The 18,696-nt window shown below is 41.6% G+C and overlaps 1 protein-coding gene across 1 annotated transcript in view; it reads left to right on the top strand.

Moving 5' to 3' along the window:
* Positions 1-18,696, top strand: part of plxna4 (plexin A4) — a 234,879-nt gene that overhangs the window by 202,829 nt on the left and 13,354 nt on the right. The window contains exons 23-28 of the mRNA XM_069700337.1: positions 4,513-4,579; positions 5,103-5,249; positions 6,370-6,529; positions 10,234-10,337; positions 13,380-13,479; positions 15,845-16,035. Coding sequence (XP_069556438.1) covers positions 4,513-4,579; positions 5,103-5,249; positions 6,370-6,529; positions 10,234-10,337; positions 13,380-13,479; positions 15,845-16,035 — 769 coding nt within the window. The remainder of the gene's footprint in view (positions 1-4,512; positions 4,580-5,102; positions 5,250-6,369; positions 6,530-10,233; positions 10,338-13,379; positions 13,480-15,844; positions 16,036-18,696) is intronic.

Genomic DNA, 18,696 nt, shown 5'->3' with positions numbered 1-18,696 from the left:
TTCCTGCCTGCGGTGTTTGGTAAATGTGATGATTATGGTTACTTGAGTAAAACAGCCTCCTCACAGCTGTTGTGTAAGTGTGTGGCATATGCATGCACATCTATATGTACGCAGTCAAGTTTTGACATCCCCAGATGATTTGACAGGCATGTCATGAATTAAGTTGTCCATTTTATTTCAATTCAAATTCTCCCTCTGGATAAAAAACACAATCTCTGTCAGCCAGTAAAGACAAACACAAAAGCAGAAAGAAGAATACATAGACGGGACTGAAATTAATGCTGTTCATTGTACCATACAGAAGGCGGTGGGCATATTCACCTCATGAAAGCCTGTTTAGACTCTGCTTGGTGATGCAGAGAGAGATTATTGCTGTCTGGGCAGGAGGCATGATTAATTGCATCCAGAGCCCACTGAGTATGGTGCAGCCACTAAACAATAGAGTAACTGCTGATCCTGGCAGTAGATACAACATAAGAGATGGCGCGTACATCAGCGACAGGGAGAGGTGGTCAAGGACAATGGAGTCACTTAACGCTGTGTCACCTAGTGAGGAAAGCTGACTACTGAGGCATGGAGGCAACTTTGTTTATGTGTCACCAGAGCCTTGTATATGCTGGTCATGCAGATGTATTGGATTTAGCTCATATCACAATTTGATTCAAAAGTGAATTTAGGACAAAATTCTCCAGGAAATCATCACAGGAAGTCTCACAAAGACTGGCCAACTGAAGAGCCCAATAAATCACACACTTTTCTACAACACCTTGATTTCCCACTCTCTTCCCACCTACATAACAAGGGAGAGAGAGAAAGAAAACGTCTGGAAAATGTCTTTACATTCAGCCAGCACTGGAGGGAGAGCACATGCTAACAACAAATTCATGCCCAGTTTGATTCCCATTAGTCATACACAAGATTGTGATGGGCACTGATCAGGCTGTTTTCATCTGGTTCTTGCTTTCCGGATGCGCTTATTAGTCCTTCATCATCCCAGCGTGCATTTGAGATGTGATGAGGCGGTCTGAACAAGCTCTGCCACCCTGTAGTGTGGGCTGACTGGTGTGTCCTTGGATAGCAGCTGAAAATAGCCCAGATACATAGACAGGAGGGTGTGAAGATGAAGCTAGGAAGTAGCACCACAACTCACTCTTTTTCTGTCTCTTCAATTTTTTTTCCTGTCTCTTTTCTTTCTTTTTCAATGTTTTCTCATTTTGAGTGTAATTCTCCCTCGCCACCTGCCTCTGTCTCACCACTCTTCCCTGTTCAATTCTGACGCTTGTGTCGCTTCCTCTCTTCTACTGCGATACTCACTGCCTCAATCTATATTCTCAGCTCTTCCTCCCTTCCTCCCCCTCACCCCCTCCCCTGCTTTCTTGATTGCTAAATCAATGCTTAAAGTGCGTGAGCAGGGTGTCTCTGGCACAGCATCTGAGCATGGCTACCCACTACCTCCTCTTCCAAGAAATCTGTGTGTACAAGTGTATGCGTCTTTCTCTTCTCTCTCTCTCACCACACACGAACACACATCCTTCCATCTGTCCCATCTCAACCTGTGCTGAAGCACAACCGCTAGGCAGGCTAACTAACGAGAGCCTTCCACAACCATCTGTCGCATTCCTTGCTGCATTCTCCTCCTTTAACTCCTCTCTCCACTCTGTTCCTCCGTCTCCCACTCGCCTCCCCATGCCACCATCCCTCTTCCCATCATGCAGAGTTAAACAGCCTCTCTGTAGCCTTAAGTTTTGTTTGGCCCCAGTTGATGTGTCAAAATAGCAGTTTTGATTTTGGTCAAGAGATGAAAACCCAATATGTTCATGTGTTAATCACAACACTGCTTTGGCTACAGCACAACAGACACCCTATCATCGCAGAGGTCTAAATGCCCTCATGTACGACTTTACAGATCATCTCTGAGAGAAAAAAAATGTTTGTGTGTATGTGCACCTGCATCAATAAGTAAGTGTCAGCAGGCAGTCATCACAGTGAGACAGTTTGACACACATGAGGACCAATCTTCCTCACCCAACTGACTTCAAGCTGCGCTGCTTTAATGTGATTTAAAACAGGCAGGATGCAGTTACTACAGGCCCTTCTTGAAACAAAGAAATGTTAAATTGATCTTTTTCCTTTAAATATTCTGGTTTTACATTTGTAAGCATAGTGTGATGTCTTGAAGACACATTGAAAAAGCGTATCTATAAATACAGTATATAGTGTATACTATACATTTGTCATAATGGTGTATCAATTAGATGTTGAGATTATTGCCAGAATATAATTAAGACTTTTGACAGTTAATTAAACTGCTAAAAACTGTCTGGAGTGCACTTGGAGAAGCTTCCTTGTTTTTGAGGAATTTTTTTGATCAGCATTTGGCATTATTTTAACTTTACAATTCATCTGCGAAATAACAACAAATAATCGATGGATAATCGATGGATATTCGCTGTAACGCTGTTATTATGGTGGAGTAGAGGTTCATTCTAAAGAGTAAACCAAAGAAATATCAGAGAAGAAGGGAATGGCTGTTTTCACATCTGCCTGTAAAGATGCCCATTTCATTCAGATACAGCAATACCAGCAAAATTTAAATAAGCATGGATTCTCATCCACCCTACCTCCGTCATCAGGGGGAACTAAATACTGCCAGGACCCCTCTGCTCTCGATCATTCTCAGTGCCCACTGCCCCTCTGACTGACTGCCAAGTAGGCAAGCCTGACCATGCCAACTTGCCATGGCACATTTCATTGCATTAACCCAAACATAGGCTGTGCTGTGTTTTGAATATGAGCCGAGGAGAGGTTTGGTGAAAATTGTTTGGAAGTTGTAATACCAAACGTTGACATTAGATGTAAGAGCCTCGCTGTCACAATGCCATTTTCATCCTCGCTCCCCATAGAGTGTGCTATGATTGAGAATGAGCATAAGCAAAATGGTGGGGCTGTGCCAAGACTTGGTATTACTGAAGGGTTAGCACCTGCTGCCAGACGCATGCACAGACAAACACACACACATAATAAAGACTCGTCAGCCCACATGATAATTTATGAATACATACGCAGTGGGATTAATTTGTGCTTTTTGCATGCTAGCCTTTAAACAGCCCCTCGCTTGTTTAGTCACACAGGCGCACAGAATATCAGTTGGAAGTGAGTAAGGAAAAGGAAGTTTAAGAAGAAGGGAAGGCCAGACTAAGCCAAGTCATTTATTCTCGTTCTTTTTTTGTTCATTTCCCTTTTTCACTGCTCTCTCCCTCCTTCCTTCCCAGTGCACCTCCTCCTTTCTCCATGCTCCTTTCATCCCTTTGATAAATGGGCTACATTTGTGGAAATGGAGAGGATTTGGAAGTGTGTATGATTACAGGATCCAGAATAGGGGAGCCAAAGGGAGGAAGACAGCAAGGACACATGAAAGAAAAGATGAAAAGTAACCTTGTTGACCCTTGGATCTGTGGACGGAGGAAGGGCGGGACAGGCGGCAAAATAAGAGTGCGGGCACAGTGAGAGGCAGGAAGTTAATCCCCCCCAGGTGTTGTGCCAGTGTTGACAGGGGGTACCAGACCAGCCCTCTGGCACAGCGGATATCGTTCCCCCCTCCTGCTTCAGTGTGGAGTCCCTTTAAGAGGCTGTCTGAATGGAGAGGGGCGGGAGGGCTGCAGGTGGCAGCTGAAACACTAGGGACACACACACACACACACACACACACACACACACACACACACACACACACACAAATGGGCACAATGGACACTAATCCTGAAATATTGATGCCTATGGTAGTTGCTCAACTGAAAACAGAGGCAGGGGTGTGTGGGGGTGTGTGTCTGAGGTGTTCTGACAGATTACCCACACACCCCTGCTGCTGGCCAGGAGAGTTGTTGTCAAAGGATATCCGATCCTTGCTTCTGCTCCTTCTCCCCCTTGCCACCGCCGCTGTTGTTATTATGTATGCATATTAGTCATTCACATTGGATCACTCACACTGTTGGCCCAGGTCAACACATGCACACAAATGCAGACTCACACCATTTTGCCACGCCAGTGGAGCATGGATGCCAGGCGGAGAAAGAGAGGGAGATGTATTCATTCACTTTCCATTGTGCACGGATCGAGTGTTAGTCCAGTGAATAGGCAAGGGAGCGCTTGATAATGAGGCCAGTGTTATTACAGAGCCGCTCCAGCCCCTAACGACATCAATCCACTGGGATCAAATAAAGGCTTTTAATTGCTTTGCCTCATATTAAAATCCCCGCCACTGTAGACGAGCTGCCCTTGGCATGCCTGAGCGTAAAAGCCAGCCGAAAGATTGTCTGAAAGGCCATCATATAGCATGTGCAAAGGCTCTCTGAGACCATGTCTTTGCAATTATGTTTGTGTAGCGAAAGCTTTTCATTAGCAGCGGCTGTCATTTTTAGCAGAATATTTGACAATGGCGTTGAATATTTATGATAGTAATAAGAGCACAGGGATCATATGTTCATTATGTGCTTTGTGTCTGTTTGTTTGCAGGACTGAGTCTGTAGCAGAGAAAATGCTGACCAACTGGTTTACGTTCCTCCTGTACAAGTTTCTGAAGGTAACTCTTTAATAGTCGTTTACAACTCCTGGAAAAAAAATATGATCATAAGTAGTTAAGTTGTGCCTCAAAGCCTGTCATGATGTAATCAATGTCACCTCTCTGCTGGATTCCTCAGTGTCTTTACTGATATTTGATTTTGTACTCTCTAATTTGTGGATAGATGAATGATACTATACATTTAGTTGGCTACAAGAGTCATTATTTTATGGCATTTTTCACTGTTTATCCATTAAACATTCCCAAAACTCCAGCCTCATTACAGCAAAATTTGTACTGTATTTTGATTGGTAGTACAATTTCCATTACTTTAGGGGAACAATAGTGTTTGAGACATGAGCATTGTAAGTCTTACTCAGCAACACTTGAAACATAGTAGTCTGGAAAAACATAACCAAAAGCAACAACATTTTGAGATAGATATTTTGCAGACATTATTTAACTATGTTGTCAGTGAGCTGAGTGCAGAAATACCTTCAAAGTTTCCTTCCAAATGTTCTTTTCTCTCCAAACCTCTTTGCAGGAGTGTGCAGGCGAGCCTCTCTTCTCCCTCTTCTGTGCCATCAAGCAGCAGATGGAGAAAGGCCCCATTGACTCTATCACAGGAGAGGCACGCTACTCGCTCAGTGAAGACAAGCTCATCAGACAACAGATTGACTACAAGACGCTGGTATGGGGTTCACCCGCCCAGGGGTCCAAGGGCTAAAAAGGGACGTTTAATATGCTTTCAGGGACAAGAGGAGAGAAAAGGGGTGGTTATGGGTGGTCGGTCATGAGATGTGCATCGGAACACAAAGTTGTCGTTGTCACGCTTGACACGCAGGGGACACAGGAGTGGCGACCTCACTTCCTGTTGAGACTGGAGCTGTCAGGGAAAAGAGCAGGGCGTTGGGATGAGTAGGAAGGACATAGACTATGCATGTGTATGTGTCTGCACCACAAGCAGAGAGGCGATGAAGCGCTCTCCGTCTGGAACCTCTTATTTATTTCCCAAATCTGTCTGTTGTCCTCCCTCCATTGTGACATGATTGTTGCTGCAGGGGGAAACTCAGACATTGTTTACTCTCTTTGTCTTTCATTCCAGTGTCAGTTCAGTTTGTTCTCTACATTCTGGGACTATTGAGTCGCATAATGTCTCAATATCGATGGCGAGCTGTTGGATTAAAAATGCCCAGGAATAATAATAACCAATAATCCGCTCTCCGCTCCATTACTGGCGATATACAAATGTAGAAACTATGCTTTAAGGTGAAAATATTTAAAAGGAAGCTTGAATTTAATGCGTCATGTAGACATACACATTTGGGATGATACGTACATGACAAGAAAATATATTTGCTCTCTCATTTATGTAATATGCTCATCTTGTTCTTCAGATATTTTTACCAACACCCAAAGGCAGTACTGTAAGATCTAATGAATATGATGATAATATTATAATTAGCTGCTTTAGTGCTCATCAGTTCAGGTAGCACATTACTGTCTCTTTTCAAGCTCTGAGGAAAGAGCAGTTTTCATAGTGAATGATCTTTCCTTTGCTACAATTATCACACCGACCCTTTGGCGAGCACAACATTTTTGCAATTTCATTGAGTACCAATCCACAGAGCAATCAAAATTATGAACACAAAACACACACGCTGAAATATGCAGTAGATATAGGACACCTTTGATCCTAAATCAACTTGGAAAAATTCTTGTCCCACATGTAGAATATAACAAAAAGTCAATGCTAGCTTGCCATGAGCCCCCCACTCACTGTGTCTGTCCTGTACATATTTCTGCTGCAGGTGGTGAACTGCATACATCCAGAGAATGAGAAGAGTCCAGAGATCCAGGTTAAGGTACTGAACTGCGACACCATCAGCCAGGTGAAGGAGAAGATACTGGATGCCATCTACAAGAACGTGCCACATTCACACCGCCTCAAAGCCTCTGACATGGACCTGGGTATGAATCTTTGCCTTGTTATTTATAAGAATTGTGAGGAAAAAAGCAGTCCTCTTAAATGGGTTAAATTTACTGGAACTTTTCTTTACCTCCCTCCATGTAGTCCACTGGCTGATGATGTATTATTCTATAGTTAAGGTTTGTAGTTGGTGAGAGGTCAGCCTCCCTCTCATTCCTGTAGTTACTGTACAGCTTGTCAAAACACTTCTATCTATGCAGTCTCTCCTATTTATGTGCCTGGGAAAAGAAAGACTGGACTTAGTCACCCATCGATTTGTAGAAAGGCTTCCCCACTCCACCCAGCCCTTCTTAAAAAGTACAAGTCTTCTTAGATATAGGGAAGTAGCTTTCTTTTCGGCCTCAGGAGATTTGACTCCCTGGCTTTGTTGGCTCAGATGTCAGAGATTGGTCTCCCCCCCTCCCCAAACTTCCCATCGATCGACTCTCTTGTCGACTTGCATCTGAGTCAGATGATTGATCAGCTAATCAATTGAGATGCTCAGTGATCTCCTCCCGACAAAACTTTTCTTTCTTTCTTTCATTCTTTCTTTCTTTCTTTCTTTCTTTCTTTCTTTCTTTCTTTCTTTCTTTCTTTCTTTCTTTCTTTCTTTCTTTCTTTCTTTCTTTCTTTCTTTCTTTCTTTCTTCTTCCCTCCCTCCCTTCCTTCCTTCCTTCCTAGTAATGTAATAATGGGCCCTTATTAAAAAAACAGGATGCAGCATTATACCTTCTTGGCAACGCATCTAGTGTTGAGGGGTTTTAGTACACCTTGTGTGGGTATACAATACCTGTGCACACATGAATGCAAGTGAGCATAATATTGTTAACCGTGATTGTTGGCCTGCCAATACCTACAGGCTGTCTCCTCACTATGCACGATGCTTCTTTTATGGTTTAATATTGCCAGATGGATTTTTCAAGCCCCTGTTGTGTGTTCGTAATAGCGTATTTATAACTAACCCCACATCTAAGATGGGCTGAGTGCATACCTTTGGGAATCTGTCTGTGTGGTAGCTAAGTGAAAAGATTGGTTTAGCCTTTTGATGACACTCCTGGATGAAATTGTTTTATGGCCCCCTTTGGGCAGAGTGTGTTGTTGTATTATTGTTTTATGACGAACGGGAATTGGAAATTGGAGTGAGCTGGCTGGCTACTCTCTTTGTATGATTGTGGGTATAAGAGAGACAATGAGTAAAGGAAAACTCACAACATGACAATGGAGTACAATATTTTTTCAGTGCTGTATTTACAGAATGCATCCAATTTACTGCACAGATTAAGATAAAATTATCTCTTAATTATGAGAGCACATGTTTGACATATCCTTTCATACCTGTTTTTTTTTTTTTTTGTATTTGAAGTCATGCTTTTGTAATCAGGAGGTTTTGGTTCCGTGTTTTTTAAATTGATGGGAATTCTTCTGTGGAAACAGGTCATGCATTTGATTGTGTTGTTATCTGGACACACTTTTTAACTTTCAGAGAGGTGTTCTGCGCTTACAGGTAATACCAGTGGGTTTCATGATTCCTGACACACACACACACACACACACACACACACACACACACACACACACACACACACACACACACACACACACACACACACACACACACACACACACTCATATACACAAACTGATTGCAAAAGATGATAAGGATAATGGGATTGTGGCAGACCTGTCCTGAGACAGATTGTCCAGGAGTGTTGATATCACCGGTATTGTTTTTAATTCCACTATGCTGCAATCCACGGTCAGGGCACCAGTGAAAATAGGGCCTAAGAACAAAGAAGCTCGGCCCTGTGTGTGTGTGTGTGTGTGTGTGTGTGTGTGTGTGTGTGTGTGTGTGTGTGTGTGTGTGTGTGTGTGTGTGTGTGTGTGTGTGTGTGTGTGTGTGTGTGTTTTTTGTGTATGTTGCCGGTTGCAAATGAATCTCAGTTGAGTACATCCGTCACCTTCAGCCTTTCTCTTTACCAATAACTTCCATTCAGTCCCAAAAGCCCTCATCTCCTTGGCTGTTTTAGTCCATAAAGCAAGTGCACACACACAAATACACACAGACAAGGAGTCTTTTCCATGATTAGACACCACTGGATTTTGGAATATGAATGATCTCCTTTTGCTCTGGTTTCACACCAAGTTTATTCTTTTGTTTATTCCTTCCTGCCTTTCTTTTCGCTCTCCATTTGTTTACTGAGCCTTGACTGGAGACGGGCGCTCATTTGCATCTTTATAGGAAGATGTACTGTATAGACAAAAACAACAGGAGAATCTTTATTTCCTGCAGATTTTTCAGATGCTAACACAATTCGGATGGATCCTCCAAAGACAGGGCCTCATCATGCACCACAGTGATTGCCGCTTTGTTTTGCTGTTTGTGATCAGAATAGGAGATGACAGTGGCCGACGCTACTGGGGAGCACAGCGAGGAGCACAGACACAATAACGTATTCATAAAGCCCATGATGTCCGCAAAAAGAATAGAGGAATCATCTGCCTGTTTTTTTTCAAGATAGGTTTCCCTTTTTACTTATGATAATGTTGCTGGGGTATTGAGAGATGTTTCTATTAAAGCTTTTGTTTTGTTTTGTGCTGAGGTTGCACAGATGTGGGACGCCTGGTGTATATGTAGTGCAGATGTAATTTGGTTGCAAGGTCATGTTAATGCCCTCCTGTTGTTTAAATAAAAGACACGGTCATGTGCATTGGAAGTTGCTCATTGAAAAGTATGGAAATCAGATGATCACTAGTGTTTGGGTGTAGTTTCTGCTTTAGCTTCGCAACTGTCTTTTTATCTGCAAACTGTTGTGGTTCTGAGTGTGGTCTGCTTCCGCAGAAGTTCCCAGCAACAACATTAAGAGCAGCTAGGCAAAGGGCTTAGAGCTGTAGATGGGAGTTTTACAAGGGGAGAGCAGGGACCAATAGTGCCTTCAGAGAGCAGAACATAAAGGCCAGTGCTCCAGATGGAAAAGGAAGTGTACAAGCCCTGGGCAGGCAACCGTAATCACACCTATCGATCGCACCAGCAAAAGAGATGGAAAGGAGCGAAGCGGGAGAGATCTGTTCTAAAAAGAGTAGAGTGGGGTGATTAATTTAACTTCTCTCTTTTTACTGTCTCGCATTTGAGCCATTTCTCTTTTGGTTCTACATTTATTCGCCTCTCTCTTCTACCCCTCTCCAAAGATTTTTTTTTTTTTTTTTTTATCCACTCAGTTTTTTCATAATAATGTAAAATGACTGTTTTGAAGAAAGCAAAGAAAAAAACTCAATAGCTCAAGTTTAAGATAGGAATAACTTGTCTAACATTGATTAGAAAGAAGTTTTGTTTTTTTTCTTCTGGTTTGGTGCTTTTTCTGATGTGCTTCATGTTTTCATCTGAGAATTACAAACTAAAGTTAGAATTGTTAGAAATGTGACTAACAGTGTTAGGTACAAGCCTTATTGTTGTGGCCTGCAGTGAAAACCAGTTCTATCAGATGTTTTCAGCTTGTTGTTACTCCCAGTTACACATCATTTCTTTTATATTTTAACTTAAAACTACTGGTTGACACCACAAAGCTAATGCACCAAATTATATGGGAAGGCAAAGGGAGTGAAAACAGAATATCTTTGGCAGATAAAACAAACGAGAGGAAAAAGTAATTATGGTCAGTGGAGTGATGCTCCATTTTGATTTGTATTTTTTCCTGTTTGTTAATTGCAGAATGGCGTCAGGGTCGAGGACAACGTATGATCCTGCAGGATGAGGACGTCACCACAAAGATTGAAGGTGACTGGAAGAGACTGAACATGCTGGCCCACTATCAGGTACGCAAATGATTGTAGACAGAAAAATGCAGACAGCTGCAACCTGCATTAAAGTCATTACATTGCCCAAAATAAAGCCTCAATAATTTAACAGTTAAATATGTTTCCTGGAGGGTTTGTGTTTTTCTATGGTGTTGTACAGTTATAGACATGTGTATGCAAGTTAAAAAAAAAAAAAATCTTTCAAAGTAACATCGGCAGAAATATATTGATTGTAATATTTCTAAATTTTCAAATTACACATCCGACAGAGTAAGAATTTAAACAAAACACAGCTGCATAAACTTGTCATCCTCTCTTTGAAGCTTGTGTTGATAGATTACGTCTTTATTTTAAGAACGGCATAGATCTTTTTTTTCATTGCATTTCAACAGCAAAAGTACACAAACAATGCTGAAATTCATAGCCGACATGTTAAGAATACAATGTAATACAGAGCACAAATGCCTGATATTTGGAATTGGACATTTCAAAGGTATTTTTCTTATTCATATAAGCCTCGCTCTTCTTTACCACTCATCATCCCACTATCTACAGTATGTCTAGCTGTCTCTGATGCCCTCTCAACTCGCCTCCACCTTTTCCTCTCAAGCGGACTACCTATTGGACAATTCAGCCAAGGCACTTTTAGTGGTACAAGTACTTGACAGACAAGGACACAATTCTCACACACTTCTACCACAAGGTATCTGTCAGGCAGAGGGGAATGAAACAGGGTGAGGCTAGGAGGGGACCAACAACACAGTGACACTTAGAAGTAGTCCCTCGCGTGTGTGGAGAGGGCTCGAGATAAAATCCGATCCATTGACCAAGTGCGGTCTCCTTTCTGAAATTGATTAGTGTTGGCATAGACACACAGCAGCGGACAGAGACACATCAAGTACCGTTTGCATGCACACATGTAGAGTTCATAGCACAAAGAATGGTCTGGATAACCAGTCAAATAAAGACAAATGGACAAACTACTAAGGTCACTCATTAAACATACAAATTAACTTATGCAGAGAGACACATATCGGCAGGTGTTTTTTGTGCCACATGAGTACAGACTATCCATCCAGCTGAACAGAATGAGTCGGTGAGGATAAAACAGACCTGCTTTGTCAATATGTTGTTAATAACTGGAGCAGCTAAGCAAGTAGCGACTGTCCCCTCCAAGTGCAGTTTGCGTGGTGCCTAAATTAAATGTCAGCAGCTGCGAGTGTCAACAGGCTGGGAGTGTGAGGCGTGGGCGGAATGGATTAGGGAGCTGATTCAAATCGGAGATAAGATAATGAAGATAGAAGTTAATTCATTTTTTTCCCGGCTGGGGAATAAGGGCACCTTATCCTTGACAGACAAAAAAAAAAAAAAAAAGAAAGAAAGAAAGAAAACACTTCCACCCACTCAGAAATTGTCAAGAGGCCTAGCAAAGAGCGAGAAAGGGAGGGGACACCGCAAACACATTGAAGCTTCAGTCAAGGGCATCTGCAGCGCCATACTTTCCACTCTTGTGTTCGTGACTTTATTTCACTCAAATGCTGTGGCTTGGATTCAAAGGGTTAAGCCTTTAAATCATTGTGCAGAAGATCTTGTTACCATGATAATCAAATCCATTGATGCACTATATTGATTGATGCCACTCCTGAAAACCCAGATGTGCGACTACATTTGGTCTCAGGAAGTATTTTTTTGTCTTATCGGAAGCTAATATGACCAACCAGACATGCGGAATAGAATCATCTGCTCTCCTTTATTACACTAATCTGGTTTGATCTCTTACTAAGCAAACTACCCCACTCAGCCTTCAGTTACAGTGTGACAGTTTGCTTTGCAAACTAAATGAAAAGTTAGATTTCCTTGGTCCGGATAGTATCACATCGTAGCTACAGGCAAAAAAAATTGGCATTTTCTATATCTGATCTTTCTGCCCCATAATGAGACATTTCTCCCCCGCCTCCTCTCTTTCAGGAAACGGGGCTCTGTTTTCTGCCTTTATTCTCCAAATGTTATTTCCTCAAAGGCCACTCCTCCTTTTCACATTTCATTATGTCTTATTGCTTGTTTTAATTTGATTCACCATGTAAGAGCAGTGATCAGGGTGAATACTTGAGGGTGTTGGAGAGGTGTGGGGCTCGCCACAAAGGAATAATAATATCTGCCATGTGGGCCTCCTGCTTACAATGATATAAACATATTATGCATGAGGAGCAGATTGAGTGACTGGGTGAAATAATGACACAATCTTAATAATGCCCCAGCTCACAAACATATATGTGAACTCAAGCCCTCTGGACCCATACGCCCACACTATGATAAAGATCACATCAATTAACCCTGCAGCATAGACAGATTATGCAAAATAGTGGTATAGTGCGTGTGTGGGGGGGGGGAATAGGGGGTGGGGGCACGGCTGGGACAAACTCCATCCCAGTTGTGTTAATTGAATCCTGTTTGGCAGACTGGGGAAAGAGGAGTGCACGATTGACTTATTCATTCATTTACACACACACACACACACACACACACACACACACACACACACACACACACACACACACACACACACACACACACACACACACACACACACACACACACACACACACACACACACACACACACACACACACTTATTTGCACATAGACCAACGCAGACATACACACACACTTCTTGATTTTTCACATCTTCATACTCTGTCAAAGACACACACACTACCCGACCCCAGAGGAAAGGTATTATTGAATAGAGACTGTGGGATGTCCCCTCTCACACAGGCCTGTACAAAGCTCTGCTAAGCTCTCCCTCCCCCTGTCAGTCATCATATGTATGTGTGGGCTGAACAAAGCACGTAAGGGTAATAAGATATTCTGTGTTTATTCACGAGACCAGAATATATGGAGGGAAATTTAGAAAATGACAGCAACATTGTGATATATGTTTTTTCTGATTGGTTGTGTCAGAAATCTGCACCTGTGCAAAAAAAAAAAAAAAAAAGTCTGCAAATGGCTTTTGTTTTGATGAGTAATTTGCATAATACGTATGTGTCCGTCTGTTTTCAGGTACCTGATAATGCGGTCATGGCTCTGGTTCCCAAGCAAGTTACAGCCTATAATTCAGTAAACAACTCCACTGTGTCTCGAACTTCTGCAAGTAAATACGGTAAGAAAACCTGTTTGTGTACATCTGTACCAGAAAGCCGCTTTCCCACATCAGGCACACAAACTACATGTATGTCTCTTGTGCTCACAATATAGTTTAATACTGCCACGTCATATTCATATTAGATATTAGGACAGAATGTTAAGAAACCAGACCTGTGTGTGTCATTTAAATTAGTTGAATTGACACTGTTATGGATGTGGCTCTGGTCAACCCGGTGCCAGGTCATGTAAGCCTGACTCTAAATAATAAAAATTAAATAATAAACAATTTGAAAAAAATGTGTAGTCAGTCCAAAGACATATAAAATATGTTTCAATATACAACATTTTTAGAGAGGGTTGGGGACAAATACACGGGTAGAAATTAACTGATTCCACAGCAGTGGATGCTTCCACTTGAGGACCCTGCATGTCAACACTGACAGCCAGAGAAAAGACAAGACACAATTTAGAGTAGTTGAAAGGATGTCTAAAACATAAAGAGACCAAATAGACTCTTTCTTCTGTTGTTCTGGCCTCTCGAGACTCCAAAGTGTGTCCTCTCATCCTTCCATGTGCCAGTGTGTTTTTTCCACCTGTCCGTCTGCTCCATGTCTCCTTGAACCTGCAAAAATCATCAAGTTAGCTTCCTGATCAAAGGGCTAGCCTCACTGGTCACAAACACTTCAGACACTTCAAATGTGGTGCCACATTATTAGCATTGCCTCATCTCCATATGGTCTCACCTCACCTCTCGGGCACCAAATTAGACCAGATAGGACAAGGTGAGTGTTGCAAGCAGAAAAAGGGAAGGAGAGGATGCCAGGAATATCTCCCTCCGCTATGTTTTAGACTTCAAATGCAAGTGTGATGCACTTCACAACTGGTGTGGTGCTTGAGAGTGACTTTGAACTCTCCTTGAGTACAATGGCCAAATAACGAAGAAAGAGACCAGACTGAATTTAATGTAGCTGCCGAGGAGGCGGGAGGAAGGGTGGAGCTGGAAGAGAAAGTTGTGGGAAAAAGTTCAAAGATTCACATAAACACTGCGTTACATGTTGAGTCAGGGAATGAAAGGAGACACCCTTGTGTTTGATCTTTGATGTAATGTTTCCATCGAAAACCACAAGGACATTAAAAAAAAAAAAAGAATCAGAAAAATAACAGCGTATGTGTGTGAAGCTGGATCAGAATAGACCAGAAATCTCTCTCCTGTGTCTCCTTGACTGACTCACCCTCAGCTTTCTAACTTCCTGAATAAGTAATTAATACAAAGTGACTGTACTTTTCTGCCTTTATACAGGGGCCGAGCTAACACGTAACCCCAAAAGCTTCACAGTTGGTGCCACACTTGTCATGTGAATCCTTCAAAAATGACAGTAATACCAAACTGACAGCTCGCTCCACAGAGGATAGTTGGTTTGAAGGTCGTTTAACAAATCTACAGTTAAATAACGCTCACTGAAGAGCCCAACAGGACACACAATATTTTTCAGTTGATCCTACTGTGATCAAATTTGAGCAGTCGATACACACACGCACACACACACACACACACACACACACACACACACACACACACACACACACACACACACACACACACACACACACACACACACACACACACAAACAAACAAACAATGTATCTTATGTCTCCAGCTGTCTCTTTTTCCCCCCAAACTCTCTCCTCCATTCACACCTCCCGCTTTTCTCTCTGGACAGATTGATTTCTGTCACGGTGAAAATCGCTCCTCTTTTTTTCACCCACTCCTTGCTCAAAACCGCACCCACTGATCAATTTTTTTCACACTGTGTAAACATTCATTGAGCCATGTGTTTGGAAATGTCATCGCCACTCCAACCATTGGGTGGGCCATACATATTTCATCTCTTCTGACACCTGTTCGATTTTGTGTCAGCTAGCAATACTGTGTCTTGTAGCTCGGAGAAGAAGCCATGAAAAATTAACCATGCAGACTTTCTAAAAGTTTCATATCCAATCTCCCAGATTGTAAATTGGAAGCCTCAAGCCAAAAACCTCTATTTTGCAGGTTATGCCTTTTCTTGCCTCTTTGGTTGTATCTTTATTTCGTTCATTTGTTTGCTCTCAGTCTGCTCTGATGCTGTTTTGAATGTACCATGTTTCTTTTCAGTATCTTCTCTTTCATGCTCAAAACAAAATTCTGTATATTATTTACTTTTCAGATTTTTTTAGGAGCACACAACTATTAATAAAATAAAGTCACATTATAAATCATCCTATTAAGTTACAAACCATTTGGAGGCTAACTGATGCTAAAACAAACACTGTGGCTCTTTAAAGTTTGGTTTAAGTAAGTTATATCAGGCCTAAATGCATTAAAGCATGTTGTTCTTTACAGAGAACATGATAAAGTACACTGGAAGCCCTGACAGCCTGCGTTCCCGTACTCCTATGATCACTCCTGACTTGGAGAGCGGGGTGAAGGTCTGGCATTTGGTCAAGAACCATGAGCACGGAGACCAGAAGGAGGGCGACCGCGGCAGCAAGATGGTTTCTGAGATCTACCTGACACGACTTCTGGCTACCAAGGTGAGTCATCTCAGTCAGAGAACATGTTTTGTTTGGTGATATTTATGATTTGATTGACAGCAAGTCCTCTTAGCTGGTCATGATGCAGCCAATTCCTTATTCTAAATTGACTATATTTTTGCATCTATACAATTTTGCAGGACATACAATCTAACAGCAAAAATAAGTGTCTCGTTCCAACAGTTGTATCTTTAACTACTAGCTAAAGGTTAAAAGGTCAATGTAACCTTCTCTCTGTGTTATGATGACTCAGAAAACCCTCACTTTATTTAGATATTCATGTTTACATTGCATGAGTCATCTCAGTGGAGAACATTATTCAAATGTATTCTTCTATCCCCTCAGGTGAGGAAGAGAAAGTAGATATTCATTTTTGTTTTCTTTTTTCATTACTGTTGCATTGAGGCAGCATATAAAAAAATAAATTAAAAAAATAAGGACCCATGTAGCGAGTTCAGGTTTTTTTGTAATAAAAAAAAAAAAAGATCCGGCAGAAATAGAAATGGCTATAAAATGAGACTCTTTGACTGTGCCTCGCGACAATGGACCCCTAAGAAGGAAAAAAAAAAAGTTAATTTAGTTTGGAGGGAAATGTGACTTTGATCCACCAGCTGAATGCAAATGAACAATCCACTCCTAAAGCACCTTGTCCCTCTTTTTTTCATCACGACATCCATTCTATCAGACGCAACGCAGGCAGGCACACAGGCAAGGTAAAAGAAAGAAGGAGGCTACGAACTGGAAATGTTTAAGCTGTAATCTATTTTATTTAGACATATTTCTGTTAGTTTTTTTTTTGATCCACTGCCTGCCTGTGTTTAGCAGTTCACTTAAGAACATTAGTTCTGCAAATGTAATGAAAATACACAAAGGCAGGAGGGTAAAACGTGTGAATGAGTGTCTCTCGCACACATACACAGTAAACATCTACAATGAACAGGTATAGAAAGATGAAGCAGGGATGTGTTCTGATGAGCAGATCACATGAAACTGATGTGTTACGTAGGTCTCAATATTAATCGGCTACGTGTTTGGGAAATCAGCGTACCTCCAGATAACATGCAAAGAAATCCAGATTTTTGTTGTTTGGTCCTTTATTCTCTCGCTTAGCACAAACTGAGTCTTTGGGTAAGCCTAATTTTAGATGAGCAGCAGCTTCTACTGTAAACAGTGGTAAGGAAAAAAAAAAAAAAGTAACTCTTTGTAATTATCAGCATTTATTTGTTTTAAATAATTGTCCAATCTAACCTGGTATTACTGGACCCACTTTCGCTGCGTAAATATATGGGTCTGACCATCTGTTGGTGATTGTTTCCAGTCGTTGCATCCTACAGGGTGTAGACCTCTCCCTAATTTTAAAGCTATTGGAGCAACCACTCAATTGGAGGTGTGAGTTTGAGCTCTTTGACTTAAACCTTGAACATCTAGAATTTGCAATTTATGAGAGGCTTCTACTGAACTCAGCAATGCTTCTTAATAAGTGATTTCAGAAATTTTATTGTCATGAATTGTTGATTTACATTAAGCGGGAAAGGGTTACCAAGTTATTTTAAAGAGTAAAGATACTTATCAGTCCACAGTTTGCCAAACTGCCTATCAATTGAGGCCAGCTAAGACACTGACAAACTGACAAAATGGTTCCAAGTCTCCCAAGTTTGGTCAGGTAATCTTTCAAGATAATACCAGAGTCGCTGTCTGACAGCTGAAGCTCAGAAGTTGATCGATGCAGCAGGACAGTGACCCTTCACATTAAAGTAAAGTTATTACAGAATGACTTAAAGCAAAGAGTCCTGTCTTTTGGAGGAGCCCGTTCAGAGCCTCAACCTTAATCCAACAGAGATAATGTGGAATGACCTCGTACGAGCTGTTCACATCAGACATCCTATAAATATAGTTGAGCTAAAGTAGCTTAGCAGCGACCGGGATCACTTGTTTGAGGTTATTGCTGCCAAAGAGATTTGACCAGTAATTGAATCCAGGGTTTTACTTACTTTTGCCTCCAACGTTGTGAATGTTTAGTGGGTGAACTTTTTTTTACAAAGAAGATAATAATTAGTGTCTTATTAGCTTAGACGCGTTATGTTTTTCTGTACTTATGACTTTGATTAATGTCCGAACCCAAGTAATTCCAAATGGGTTCACACACTTTTTCTTATTATTGTACTTGGGAAAACTAATAACAGCTCAGATGAGCAAATTCAGGTGATCCACTAATAGGGTACAAGAGGTGTAACAGTGAGTATGAAACTGGGCATAATAAGCAGCATATGAAAGAAACTTATAAACAACCTGGAGGTTGTGGAGTAGAAGAAAGGGTGGGAAATGGAGCAGCTGTCACCGTGACACATACTGTATGGTCCTCCACACAACTTCACATATGCACACGTCGCCCCTCGGCTTCTGTGAGTTGCTCTATTTCCCTGCCATTATCCCGTTCCCAAGTGCAGGAAGGTTGCTTTTGACTGCAGACAGCACATCATCTTTCCAGATGGATTGTTTTTGTGAAATAACCAGTTTATCTTGGCTGGCCATCTCTCTTGGTGAGAAATGATTGGGCAGACAGGCAGTGTAATTGACTGCGTTTGGCTTTCACCTTGCCAATAAATACCTCTCCCTGGCAACGCCACTGACGTCTTTCATATTAGCTCCATCAGTGACACT

This window comes from Brachyistius frenatus, unplaced genomic scaffold (assembly GCF_029030835.1).
Source record: "Brachyistius frenatus isolate BFR_SWC_R1_liver_20210118 unplaced genomic scaffold, ASM2903083v1 Contig_33, whole genome shotgun sequence".
In the NCBI taxonomy this organism is placed as follows: domain Eukaryota; kingdom Metazoa; phylum Chordata; class Actinopteri; family Embiotocidae; genus Brachyistius; species Brachyistius frenatus.
Note: the sequence above shows the minus strand (reverse complement) of the source record. Positions and strands in the feature narration are given on the sequence as shown.